The sequence below is a fragment of the Phacochoerus africanus genome, chromosome 2, assembly GCF_016906955.1.
Source record: "Phacochoerus africanus isolate WHEZ1 chromosome 2, ROS_Pafr_v1, whole genome shotgun sequence".
NCBI classification, from domain to species: domain Eukaryota; kingdom Metazoa; phylum Chordata; class Mammalia; order Artiodactyla; family Suidae; genus Phacochoerus; species Phacochoerus africanus.
Window position 1 is genome coordinate 90,680,638 of NC_062545.1, and position 12,008 is coordinate 90,692,645.

Here is a 12,008-nt window from a genome sequence, read left to right on the forward strand (position 1 = left end):
GTGGAAATCACTCTAAGATAATTGGACCTGACTAGTATCCATGAGGATGTAGGTTTGATTCCTGGCCTTGCTCAGTGGGTTAAGGACTCAGTGTTGCCCTGAGCTGTGGTGTAGGTCGCAGACGCAGCCTGGATCTGGCATTGCTGTGGCTGTGGTGTAGGCCAGCAGCTGCAGCTCCAATTCGACCCCTAGCCCAGAAACCTCTGTATGCCGCAGGTGCAGCCCCCCCCCAAATAAACAGACAAAAAAACCCAAAACAAAACAGTGCCGGCCAGTTAGAGATGATTGATAAATGAATGGCTGTTGAGAATATGATTATTATACATCCAATGTTAACAGATGCAACTAGTGCATTTGGAGTGGATAAGCAGTGAGATCCTGCTGTATAGGACAGGGAATTATATCTAGTCACTTAAGATGGAACATGATGGAAGATAATATGAGAAGAAGAATGTATATATATTTGTGACTGGGTCACTTTACTATACAGTAGAAATTGACAGAACACTGTAAACCAACTATAATGGAAAAAAATAAAAATAATTATAAAAAAAGATTATTATACACCCAAGGCTAATCCTAGGTTATTTTTACTATGTCTGGTAAGGCTAAGTCAAGTCTACTCAGTTTTCTTATGGCTACGATTTACCTTAATCTCATTAATATACTTTCCTGTGAACAGTTTTGAATGACCCCTCATCATTTATTATCAGGTGACTAGTAAGAGATGTATCAGTATTTCTTCATTTTCTTTCCTAAAAAGTAATTTGTTAAGGATGGGAATTTCTAAGAATTGATAGGAAAAAAAAGTTTATTCCTTTTGTTTTGGGAGGATTCTAGGAAAAGGGGAAAGATTGGACGTTCTTGCATTTCCTTTTTTTAGAAAGAAGCGGAGGAATTGGGTGGTTTTTCTGTCAAAGGAGGAGAGAGGGAAGTGCCATGAACAATTTCAGTTAAGTCCTATATCCTGACTTTAAGTTGTCCTTAAATTAAAATCTTTTGGTTTGAATTCTCTGAAGAATTCATCTTTTTTTTTTTTCTTTTTAAGTTACTGGCACAGACAAAAAAAAAAAAAAAAAGAATTTCTGTAGTGGCGCAGTGGTTAACGAATCTGACTGGGAACCATGAGGTTGCGGGTTCTATCCCTGGCCTTGCTCAGTGGGTTAAGGATCCGGCATTGCCACGAGCTGTGGTGTAGGTTGCAGATGTGGCTCGGATCCTGAGTTGCTGTGACTGTGGTGTAGGCCAGTGGCTACAGCTCCGATTAGACCCCTAGCCTGGGAACCTCTATATGCTGCGGAAGCGGCCCTAGAAAAGGCAAAAAGACAAAAAAAACCAAAAAAACAAAAACAACAACAACAACAAAAAAAACCACTGGCACACTCAGTTGGATATGTCTATGCTTAAATTTGTGTCAAAATTAACCAGATTAAAAGATATCCAACTCCTTACAGGAGATTTAGACACATGAAAAGTCCTATTTCTCAGATATTCACATTATTGGTTTCCATGGTAGGTGAATGAAATCTTGTGTCTCACTGTATTGGCTGATTTAGTTTAAAAACCTGGCAGAAATTCATCTCTAGTGCTGGCAAAAATTCATTTGTTGTAAACTTAGGCCACTTATGACACATCTAGCTAAATTTATTCATGTGGCTGAGAAATTATAACTGTATATATGTATTTAGAAGGAAGCTTTTCCCAAAATTATCTTGCCATCATTTCTTCTTCTGAAAAGATTGTCTTCAGATATTTATCTGGGATTGAAAATCATCAGTTATGTTTTAGCCCAAAGCAGGTATGTTAGTAGAAATTCCAAATAAACTTTTGTCTCTAAGAAACTGAGCATCTTAGTAAGTTCCCGTTGTGGCTCAGTGATAATGAGCCCAACTAGTATCCTTGAGGATGTGGGTTCGATCCCTGGCCTTGCTCAGTGTGTTAAAGGATCTGGTGTTGCCGTGAGCTGCAGTGTAGGTTAAAGATGTGGCTTGAATCATGTGAGGCTATGGCTGTGGCGTAGGCCAGCAGCTACTGCTCTGATTCAACCCCTAGCCTGGGAACTTCCATATGTTGCAGGGCGGCCCTAAAAAAACAAGAAAAGAAACTGAGCATCTTAGAGATTTTTGATATTTCTTGGCTCAAGAATAGATTTGAAGGTGAGTGACTAGAAAACCCTCTTCTGAATTATGAGCATCCTGGAAGGAGTGCAGGGTCCATATCTAGGGTGTATCTGAACTATTTAAACAGCTAAGCAAGGCAGAAAAGACAGGGCCCTTTCTTTGTTTTCTCCCATTTTGTTGTTGTGTTTCACTTTGCTCTCTTTGTGGAAAGTAGAGTGGTTTAGAAGGTACTCTGAGCAGTCTGTGTGGTGGTGTGTTTGGATGGTGGATGGATCCTTAGTAGATGATGGGGCAGGGATGCTCTTAGTTTCTTATAAACTCCCCAGGGGACATTTCAGAAATATTTTCAGGAAATATTTTCTACCTTCACCTGAAACTCAGAGACATGGTATGCAGACTGCTGATACAGTGAAAACCACAAATGGTAGGGAGTAAGCCAGCAGACGGCAAACTTTCTAGTGACCTTCCCTTTATGGCAGCTGGTTTAGCAGAGGTACCAAGGGTCCTGGAAAGCATCTTGTGAGAGTTGCTAAAACATGAAAGGAACTTAGAATGTGAGCGTTACAGCATTTTACAGCATGTGGCACCCCTAGCAATGAGTGAAAAATCTTGGTTTTTACTTATGGGAAGCCAACAAGGCTTTTTTTTTTTTTTTCCTCTCTAAAATCCAGTTTCCCATTAAAACTAGGGTGAGATATAGTGTACCTTATTTAACTTCGATTCTTTTATTTTAAAGAGTTAATTAAAAATCAGAAGAGAGAGAGAGAGAAAGTGAGCGAGCTCTGGTGTCTCCTTGTCCTTTTTTTTGGGGGGGGGTGCCGCACCTGCAGCATATGGAAGTTCCCAGGCTAGAGGTCAAATCAGAGCTATAGCCGCTGGCCTGTGGAACAGCCACAGCAATGTGAGATCCAAGCCATGCCTGAGACCTACACCATAGCCCATGGCAATGCAGGATCCTTAACCCATTGAGTGGGGCCAGGAATCGAACCCACGTCCTCATGGATACTAGTTGGGTTTGTCACTGCTGAGCCATGTTGGGAACTCCCTTCTCCTTGTCCTTTTTATAAGGATTCCAATCCCATCAGATTAGGGCCCTATGTTTAGAAGCTCAGTTAATCCTAATTATCTCCTCAGAGGTTCAAATACTATCACGTTGGAAGTTAAAAAACTTCAACATATGAATTTTGGGGAGACACAGTCATTCAGTCCATAATATGGGTCATACGTTTTTCTTTCTTTGCATTCCTGGTAATTTTTATTAGAAGCCAGACATTAGGAATTTTACTTTGTTGGATGTCAGATGTTTTCATGCTGTTATAAATAGCCCTAAACATTGTTCTGGGATGCAATTAACTCACTTGTAAATGTTTTGATATTTTGGAAGCTTTCTTTAAAACTCTGTTAGAGCTAGACCAGAGAAACCTTTAGTTTCAGGCTAATTTTGCTCCACTGCAGGGGCAATGACCTCCTTAATGCTTTACATAATGTTCCAAGGATATTGAGGTTTTCTTCTCTTGCAGGGGGGAACATTTCTGAAACTGCATGCATGCCAGGAATTGTTCCCTCTGGTCCTTCTAGGTGGTTCTTTCTCTGGTTTGGGGTAGTTTCCTTCTTCATATGCACTGATAAGAACTGGGTTGAAGGCTCAGAAAGACCTTTTGCTGATTTTTCTGCAAAAATCAGGCTCAGAAAGACCTTTTGCTGATTTTTCTGCAAAAATCAGGCTCAGAAAGACCTTTTGCTGATTTTTCTGCAAAATTTGGAGCTCTTTCTCTGCAACCCTATCTCCTCTAGAGGACCTCTTTCTGCAAATTCTAGGGGCCTTGGGCTCCTCAGACTCAAAAAACCATGTCCTCAATTAAGAGAGACCACCAGGTTCCATCTGGGTTCCCCTTTCCTGTACTGGGGCTGGAAACTCTCTCAAAGCAATAAGTCAGGGCAATGATCAAGCTCCTCATTTGTTTCTTATCTCTCAGGGATCGAGGTTCTGTGGTACCTGATGTCCAGTGTCTGAAAAATGTTGATGTATATGTTCATATGTGTATTTAAAATTTTTTTGAGGCTTTTTTTTTTTTTGTGGTTTCAAGTGGTCCTTGCTTGTTTGAACATGAAAATTTCTTTTAGAGTTAGGAAAGATTCTTTACAATGTTTCTTTCAGCTTGTCTGTCCCTAGACAGGATCCTTAGGATTCTTGAGTGTTGCGTTTGCTGAGCTGAATGAAATGATCCTGTTTGAAAGCTCTAAGTCTGTATTAAGAAAAGAGATGGAAGGAGTTCCCGTTGTGGCGCAGTGGTTAACAAATCCGACTAGGAACCATGAGGTTGCGGATTCGATCCCTGCCCTTGCTCAGTGGGTTAACGGTCCGGCATTGCCGTGAGCTGTGGCGTAGGTCGTAGACGTGGCTAGGATCCTGCGCTGCTGTGGCTCTGGCATAGGCCGGTGGCTACAGCTCCGATTAGACCCCTAGCCTGGGAACCTCCATATGCCGCAGGAGTGGACCAAGAAATGGCAAAAAGACAAAAAAAAAAAAAAGGAAAGAGATGGAACAGCTATTTGTGGATGTTGAGTGACTTGCTTATGATCTAGTTACTAAAAAAAGATAATTTTTTTTGGTCTTTTTGCCTTTTCTAAGGCTGCTCCTGCAGCATATGGAGGTTCCCAGGCTAGGGGTTGAGTCGGAGCTGTAGCTGCTGGCCTACACCAGAGCCACAGCAACATGGGATCCAAGCCACATCTGCAACCTACACCACAGCTCACGGCAACGCCGGATCGTCAACCCACTGAGCAAGGGCAGGGATCGAACCCCACAACCTCATGATTCCTAGTCAGATTCATTAACCACTGCGCCACGACGGGAACTCCAAATAAAAGAAAATTTAATAAATAATATTTATTGTATATTAAACAAACACTTTACACGCAGTGGCTCCTAAAACTACTGGTGTGTACCAATTTATCTTCATCTATGCGTTGGACCTTCTTCTGAAAAGACTCAAGTAATATTTCTGACCCCATATTCATGATTTTTAGTCTTCCCCATAGCATGATTCCTACAGAAATTCTTTGCAGATGGAAATATAAAAATTCTAAAAGTTTATCTCCGGAAATGGATGCTTTCTTTACTCAAGTCTTTGGAATGCAAATAGGAAATCCTTGCAATATGAACTTCCATTTTTTAGTTATTAGCCAGATAAAGAGAAAACATCTTCCTGTGGTCACTAAGCTTATGCTCCCATGCCATCCTGAACTTAGGAGCGATCACAGTGCTAAGTAACGGAATAGTGTATGCATTTGGGAAGCTACAGATAGCGTCTTTTCACGTAAATGTGGAGTTGGACATACACATTTCCTTTCAGCGTGGTATACGTTTGTCATCTTCCCTCTATCCCACAGTATCTGAAGATGCAAAAACCTTGAAAGTGGACGAAGAAACAGAAAACACCATGAGAGTTACCTGGAAACCGGCACCTGGGAAAGTCCTGAACTATCGTGTTGTGTATCGACCCCGTGGGGGTGGGAGGCAGATGGTGGCCAAAGTGCCACCTGCAGTCACCTCAACAGTGTTGAAGCGACTTCAGCCCCAGACCACGTATGACATCACAGTCCTCCCAATTTACAAGGCTGGAGAAGGAAAACATAGGCAAGGATCAGGAACGACAGGTACAAGATCATAATTTGGGGGGGTGTGATATTTGAAAGGGAGATTTTAATACGTCTCCCTCATTTGTTAAATGCCTAAAACTGATTCTATAATAAGTGCCGTTATAATAGTTAGGATGCCTAAGGAGCATATTATTTTTACCAGTCTGGTTCCTTGTGTAATGGTTCTACATTTTAATGTCCTAATGCTAATATTATCTTTTGAATTGTGAGTAATGTTTACACTTCCACTTGGGTAGCACTCTGTTATTATACGTATATTTGTCTTTTTAGGGTGCACCTGCAGCATATGGAAGTTCCCAGGCTAGGGGTCAATTCAGAGCTGTAGCTGCCGGCCTGTACCATAGCCTCAGCAACAAAGGATCCAAGCCTCATCTGTGACCTACTCTTCTGTGACCTACACCACAGATCAAGGCAATGCCAGATCCTTACTCATGGAGTGAGGCCAGGGATTGAACCCATGTCCTCATGGATACTGGTTGGGTTTGTTTATGCTGAGCTACAAACGGGAACTCTTTATTATTGTGATATTTATTGGGTATTATAGCTTGGGCCTTCTGACCCTTTTCATAAATATATATATGGAAGTGTTTTGCTCGTGATGCTTGCCACTTAGACTCTCTTCATTCATCTTATGAGAACGAGGGTAATAAAAAACCCCAAAGCCTAGGCTTATGGATAATATTTTAACTTCTTTCTGTCTTTACAGCTTCTCGATTTAAGTCACCCAGAAACCTCAGAACATCTGACCCAACCATGTCAAGCTTCCGGGTGACCTGGGAGCCTGCACCTGGGGAGGTGAAGGGTTACAAGGTCACATTTCACCCCACGGGGGATAATGGAAGACTGGGGGAGCTGGTGGTTGGACCCTATGACAACACGGTCGTTTTGGAGGAACTTAGGTAGGGATGAACTCTATTCCATTTTCGTTAACAGATTTAATAACTGGTGTAAATGAGGAGGGCTTCCACCGATGATAACAGTTTGATGGCAGAGTATTTAAAATCAGAAGTTGCTTTCTCACCCTTGGTGCTGCTGAAGTTGGGGTTAGAGTTTAGAGACTCAAGTGTAGGCCTGAGCGATTGTACCATTTTACTGACTTTTGTTAAGTGATCAGAAATGGTATTTTTTTCAATAACACCCTGCTTTTTATTTTTAAATTAAATTTATTTTTTTTTGTCTTTTTAGGGCCACACCCACTACATATGGAGGTTCCCAGGCTAGGGGTCCAATTGGAGCTGTAGCTGCTAGCCTACACCAGAGCCACAGCAATGCAGAATCTGAGCCATGTCTGCAACCTACACCACAGCTCACGGCAATGCCGGATCCTTAACCCAATGAGTGAGGCCAGGAATTGAACCTGTGTCCTCAAGGATGCTAGTCGAGTTTGTTAACAGCTCAGCCACAGTGGAAGCTCCAACAACACCCTGCTTTTTAAAAATTAACATCCATACTTCATGATTTCACCCAAAGCAGCTTGTCCCCGGCCAGCCCTATGGAAATGTGGGACCTCTTGTGCCTTCTGGAAAGGCGCACGTGACTGACACCCAGTTGCCAAGGTGCATCCCTTCCCAGGTTTGGTGGGGGGCAGCCTGAGGGAGAGAGAAGGCAGGCCTTTGTGCTTGGGGTCAGCTGATGGGGTTAGGGAAGGTGGGCTAACTCAAGGTCTTGCTGCAGGCTGTGCAGTAGAAAAGAAGGAGGTTTGAGTTTGAACAGCTGCCTGCATTCATTCCAGTAAAAACAACAAACTACCATGCATTGCCTAGTGGAAAGTTGATTTGTTTTGACCATTTATTGAACAGTATTAAATCTGTAAATGCTTGATACTTACTTTTATCAGAATAGGGAGGAAGAAACTTATGGAGTCTACCATGTGCCAGGCATTGTGCTAGGTGCTTTATGGTCCCTTGCAAGTATAGCATATTAATTGTTTTCTTCAAGTCCATCTGTTAGAAGCACTTAGAGTGAAAACCTGTTCCTCCTTGACCTGCTCAGAGGCCAGGAGGAGATTTTCCATCTGATGGCAAGACTAGAGGGAAACTGGTGCTGTGAAACCCTGGTATTCTCTAGAATACCTGTGGGCTAGTTGCTCTTGATACCTCACGGTGGAAGCTAAGCTAGAATGTGATGAAAACTTTTTCTTCTCTTGCAATATTATGTATTATAACTTCCTCTGAGTGAAAGGTTATAAATCAAGATGAATGTTTTAACAAAGCAAAAAAAATGTTATAACTTGAGCCTATTATGCATACAGACTATATATTTTTTAACATTTCAGGGCAGGTACCACCTATAAAGTAAATGTTTTTGGAATGTTCGATGGAGGAGAAAGTTCACCACTTGTTGGACAAGAAATGACAACCCTTTCTGACACAACTGTAATGCCAATTTTATCTTCTGGTAAGAAATTGAGTTACATTCCTCTAGGGAAGCTAAATATTATGAAATATTTTCAAATGTGAATTGTTAGGTTAATCATACAGTGAAAATTGACTATTAGAATTTTATATGAAAATTTATTTCAATAACTTATATACTTAAATCTGCAAACATCCAGCTAAGCTTATTTTTTTGCCAGCATTTTTTCAGGCTTTTCTTGTCAACAAGGCATTAGTATTACTGTATCGCTTAAAGATGAGTTTTTACAATGGGTAGATATTGTACATTTTTCTCTCTTTTTAATGACTAGAATGCAGTTTATTTTGTTAAAGTCATTGTGGAAATGATTTATTTGGGCTAAGCAAGCAGTGTTGGATTTTACATGAGTAGGTGAGCAGCTGTTACTTGGGAAGCAAAATGGTAACATAAACCCTCTAGACTTTTCTATTCCAGCCACAACTATAGCTTTGATATACGTGAAGCTAGTTTTTTAGTTTTGAATTTTCTTAGAGGTGGGAGGGGTGAGTAAATTGACTTCTAAATACTGTCCATCATTTGCTAAAAAAGAGTAGGTGTGGGCAGAGTAGAAGCAGGCTGCAAAGGTTTAAGTGCTTTTGGAATAGTATTGGGGAACCGTTTCTCCTGATGGACTGTCACATGAGTGACACCTTTGTGGTGTGAAAAGCATCACTGATTTTTTTTCACTGAGGTTTTTTTTTTTTTAAAAAAATAATATAAAGATCAGATATTAACACGGCAAGGAGTTGAGAAATTTGTATTGGATAACATAAGCTGGAAAAGAGAACTTTTGAAAGTAGGTATGGGGGAGTTCCCATTGTGGCTCAGTGGTAATGAACCCAACTTGTATCCATAAGGATGTGGGTTTGATCCCTGGCCTTGCTCAGTGGATTAAGGATCTAGTGTTGCCGTGAGTTGTGGTGTAGGTTGCAGGTGTGGCTCGGGTCTGATGTTGCTGCGGCTGTGGTGTAGGCCAGCAGCTACAGCTCCAATTCGACCCTTAGCCTGGGAACTTCCATATGCCACAGGTGTGGCCTTAAAAAGACAAAAAAAAAAGGGGAAGGAAAGGAAGGAAGGAAGAAGGAAGGAAAGAAGGAAAGAAAGAAAGAAAGAAAGAGAAAGAAGGAAGAAAGAAAGAAAGAAAGAAACTATGGATGTGGATCAGATAAATGAAAGTGCCAACTCTTGCTGTTTTGCATTAATGTTCTATTGTTTCTCCTATGATGATATTAACTGACTTATATTTTTATTTTGTAGCTTGTGCACTGAGGAAATTGGAATAATTCTCTCTTTCCAAAGCACCCTAGCTTTGTATCAGTGTTTGTGCTTGTTGTCTCTGTAGCTCTCAATTTGTGTATTTGTTTGCATCCTTTTTCTTGGTTGTCTTCCTTCTCTCTTGATTTTTTAAATGTGCAGACTTCATCATCTCTTTTTACCTGATTGTTATGCATAGTAGATGGTTAAGTAATTTAAAAACTAAATAACGTAATAGCTGTCAGATTTTTAATTATTTATTATTATTTTTTTTTTCCCACTGTACAGCAAGGGGGGTCAGGTTATCCTTACATGTATACATTACAATTACAAGCTGTCAGATTTTTAAACAATGTATCTTTTATTCAAAAAGGCCTAATTTTAAGAGTTATGTGCCCAGTCCTTCATAACATATGTAGTACTTAACTGGGGGCTTTAATCAATTTAAAATATATTTTTGGCTTACTGAAACTTTTTCTAGCTTATAGATTTTAACAGTTGATCCCATACTTGTCTGCCAGTGAGCATTGGTAATTGAGAGAAATGCAACATCTAATCTTTAGATCATATTATAAGTTTATAAAATTTTTACCACCTTAAGGTGGCTGTACACACCCACTTCTATATTGCAGCTTTTGGGTTTGTAAACTCATTCATATTTACAATGATGGTTTAATTTAAGTCTCCATGTTCTATGATCGTGGCCAGAAATATAGTCAAAGATGAAGGAAAGATTTTCCACTGAAATAATTATCAGGGAAATTGATGGTTCCTCTGATGCTTGTTTGAGGTTAATGAATCACATGGACCTATTTTCAAAGTCTCCAAATCATCTTGCTAAGCCACAGAACTGAGACAGGGACCCTGAGTTCCCAGGGGGTGGCAGGGAGGAACTGACAAGGTATATGCTCTTACTCTGTGCTGTCTCACGGTTGCTGTGTCAGGGATGGAATGTCTTACCCGGGCTGAAGCAGACATTGTGTTGCTGGTGGATGGATCATGGAGCATTGGCCGGGCGAACTTTAGAACTGTGAGGAGCTTCATTTCTCGTATCGTGGAAGTCTTTGAGATTGGTCCCAAGAGAGTGCAGATTGGTAGGTCTGACAGCATTGAAGACATTTAGACATTTTCATTATGCTCTTTTACATACGCTAATGGCCATGGTGTCATTTTAGCTCTTGCTCAGTATAGCGGCGACCCCAGAACAGAGTGGCAGTTAAATGCTCACAGAGACAAGAAGAGCTTGTTGCAGGCTGTGGCCAACTTACCCTACAAAGGAGGCAATACCCTCACGGGTGAGTCAGAATGCTCTGGTGTGCTTTCAGGTCTTGCTTTTGGGTTAAAGCTTGTGGCTGAATAATGTGACTGGTTCTCTTTGAAAACTTCCACCAGGCATGGCTTTGAATTTCATTCGCCAACAGAGCTTTAAGACCCAAGCTGGCATGAGGCCCCGAGCTCGAAAAATTGGTGTTCTTATCACTGATGGAAAATCTCAAGATGACGTTGAGGCACCTTCTAAGAAACTGAAGGATGAAGGCGTGGAGCTCTTTGCTATTGGTAAGTGCTGAAAAGAGAAGCCACCCTGCCCAAGGGGTTACCAATGTGCTGAGGATATTTTTGTAGTTAAAAATATTTTCTGAAGCATAGAAGAACAAACACACACATTTTCTCCTATCACGTGATTTATTAAAATGATGCGCCAGGAAGTTAATTTGTTTTCTTCTTTTCTCCAAGTAATGGGATGAAAACTACATGGCTTCTTGGGAGAGAGTGATGGATCAAGAGGACAAATGTACTATTAATAGGGTTCAGGCAAATTCCTCTTTGGTTTTCCACAGAGCCATGTTTATTTTTGATATCCATTATTTTACTTTCCAGAAAAAATACTGAAGAGACACTTTTGGGTGGGGATTTGGTGCTAGAGATATTTAGAAGAAACTAAACACAATAGCCTTCAGTTTATATTATTTTTGTTTCTATCTTATAACTGTAGATATGTAATCATTATCAAGGAATGATATTGACTATGAAAGGATAGCTCGTGAAATATTTGCTTCATTCCATTAATTTTTTTTCTGAGACATGCTTTTAATTTGTATAAATCCATTTTCCCCAGGTATTAAAAATGCTGATGAAGTTGAGTTAAAGATGATTGCAACAGATCCCGATGATACCCATGCCTACAACGTGGCAGATTTTGAGTCACTTTCCAGGATCGTGGATGACCTCACCATCAACTTGTGTAACAGTGTCAAAGGCCCAGGTAAGGTTAGCCTGGGATTTCTCACCCTTAGCACTGTTGCTGTTTTGGTCAAGATAATTCTTTTTCGGATGGAGGGGATTATTCTTTTGTGAACTGTGAGATGTTTAGCAGCATCCTGAGCTCCGCCCACTGGGTACCAATAATATCCCGAATCTTGGCAACTAAAAGCATCTTCAGACTTTGTCACATGTCTGTTGGGGAGAATACTGCCCCCAGTTGAGAATCGTTGTTTTAGTCCCTGAATTTTTTTTTTTCTGATAGTATCAAACTATAAATGATTTCTAGCTTATTTGAGGATATATTTAGTGTATATG

The 12,008-nt window shown here is 40.6% G+C and overlaps 1 protein-coding gene across 4 annotated transcripts in view; it reads left to right on the forward strand.

Annotated features, from left to right (window-relative positions):
• Nucleotides 1-12,008, forward strand: part of COL12A1 (collagen type XII alpha 1 chain) — a 130,505-nt gene that overhangs the window by 41,826 nt on the left and 76,671 nt on the right. For 3 of the 4 annotated variants that reach the window (XM_047763788.1, XM_047763777.1, XM_047763782.1), the window contains exons 15-21: nt 5,514-5,780; nt 6,490-6,682; nt 8,059-8,180; nt 10,376-10,525; nt 10,607-10,726; nt 10,824-10,988; nt 11,548-11,694. In XM_047763788.1, the coding sequence (XP_047619744.1) occupies nt 5,514-5,780; nt 6,490-6,682; nt 8,059-8,180; nt 10,376-10,525; nt 10,607-10,726; nt 10,824-10,988; nt 11,548-11,694 (1,164 nt within the window). The remainder of the gene's footprint in view (nt 1-5,513; nt 5,781-6,489; nt 6,683-8,058; nt 8,181-10,375; nt 10,526-10,606; nt 10,727-10,823; nt 10,989-11,547; nt 11,695-12,008) is intronic. The other variant, XM_047763792.1, reaches the window with a different exon arrangement.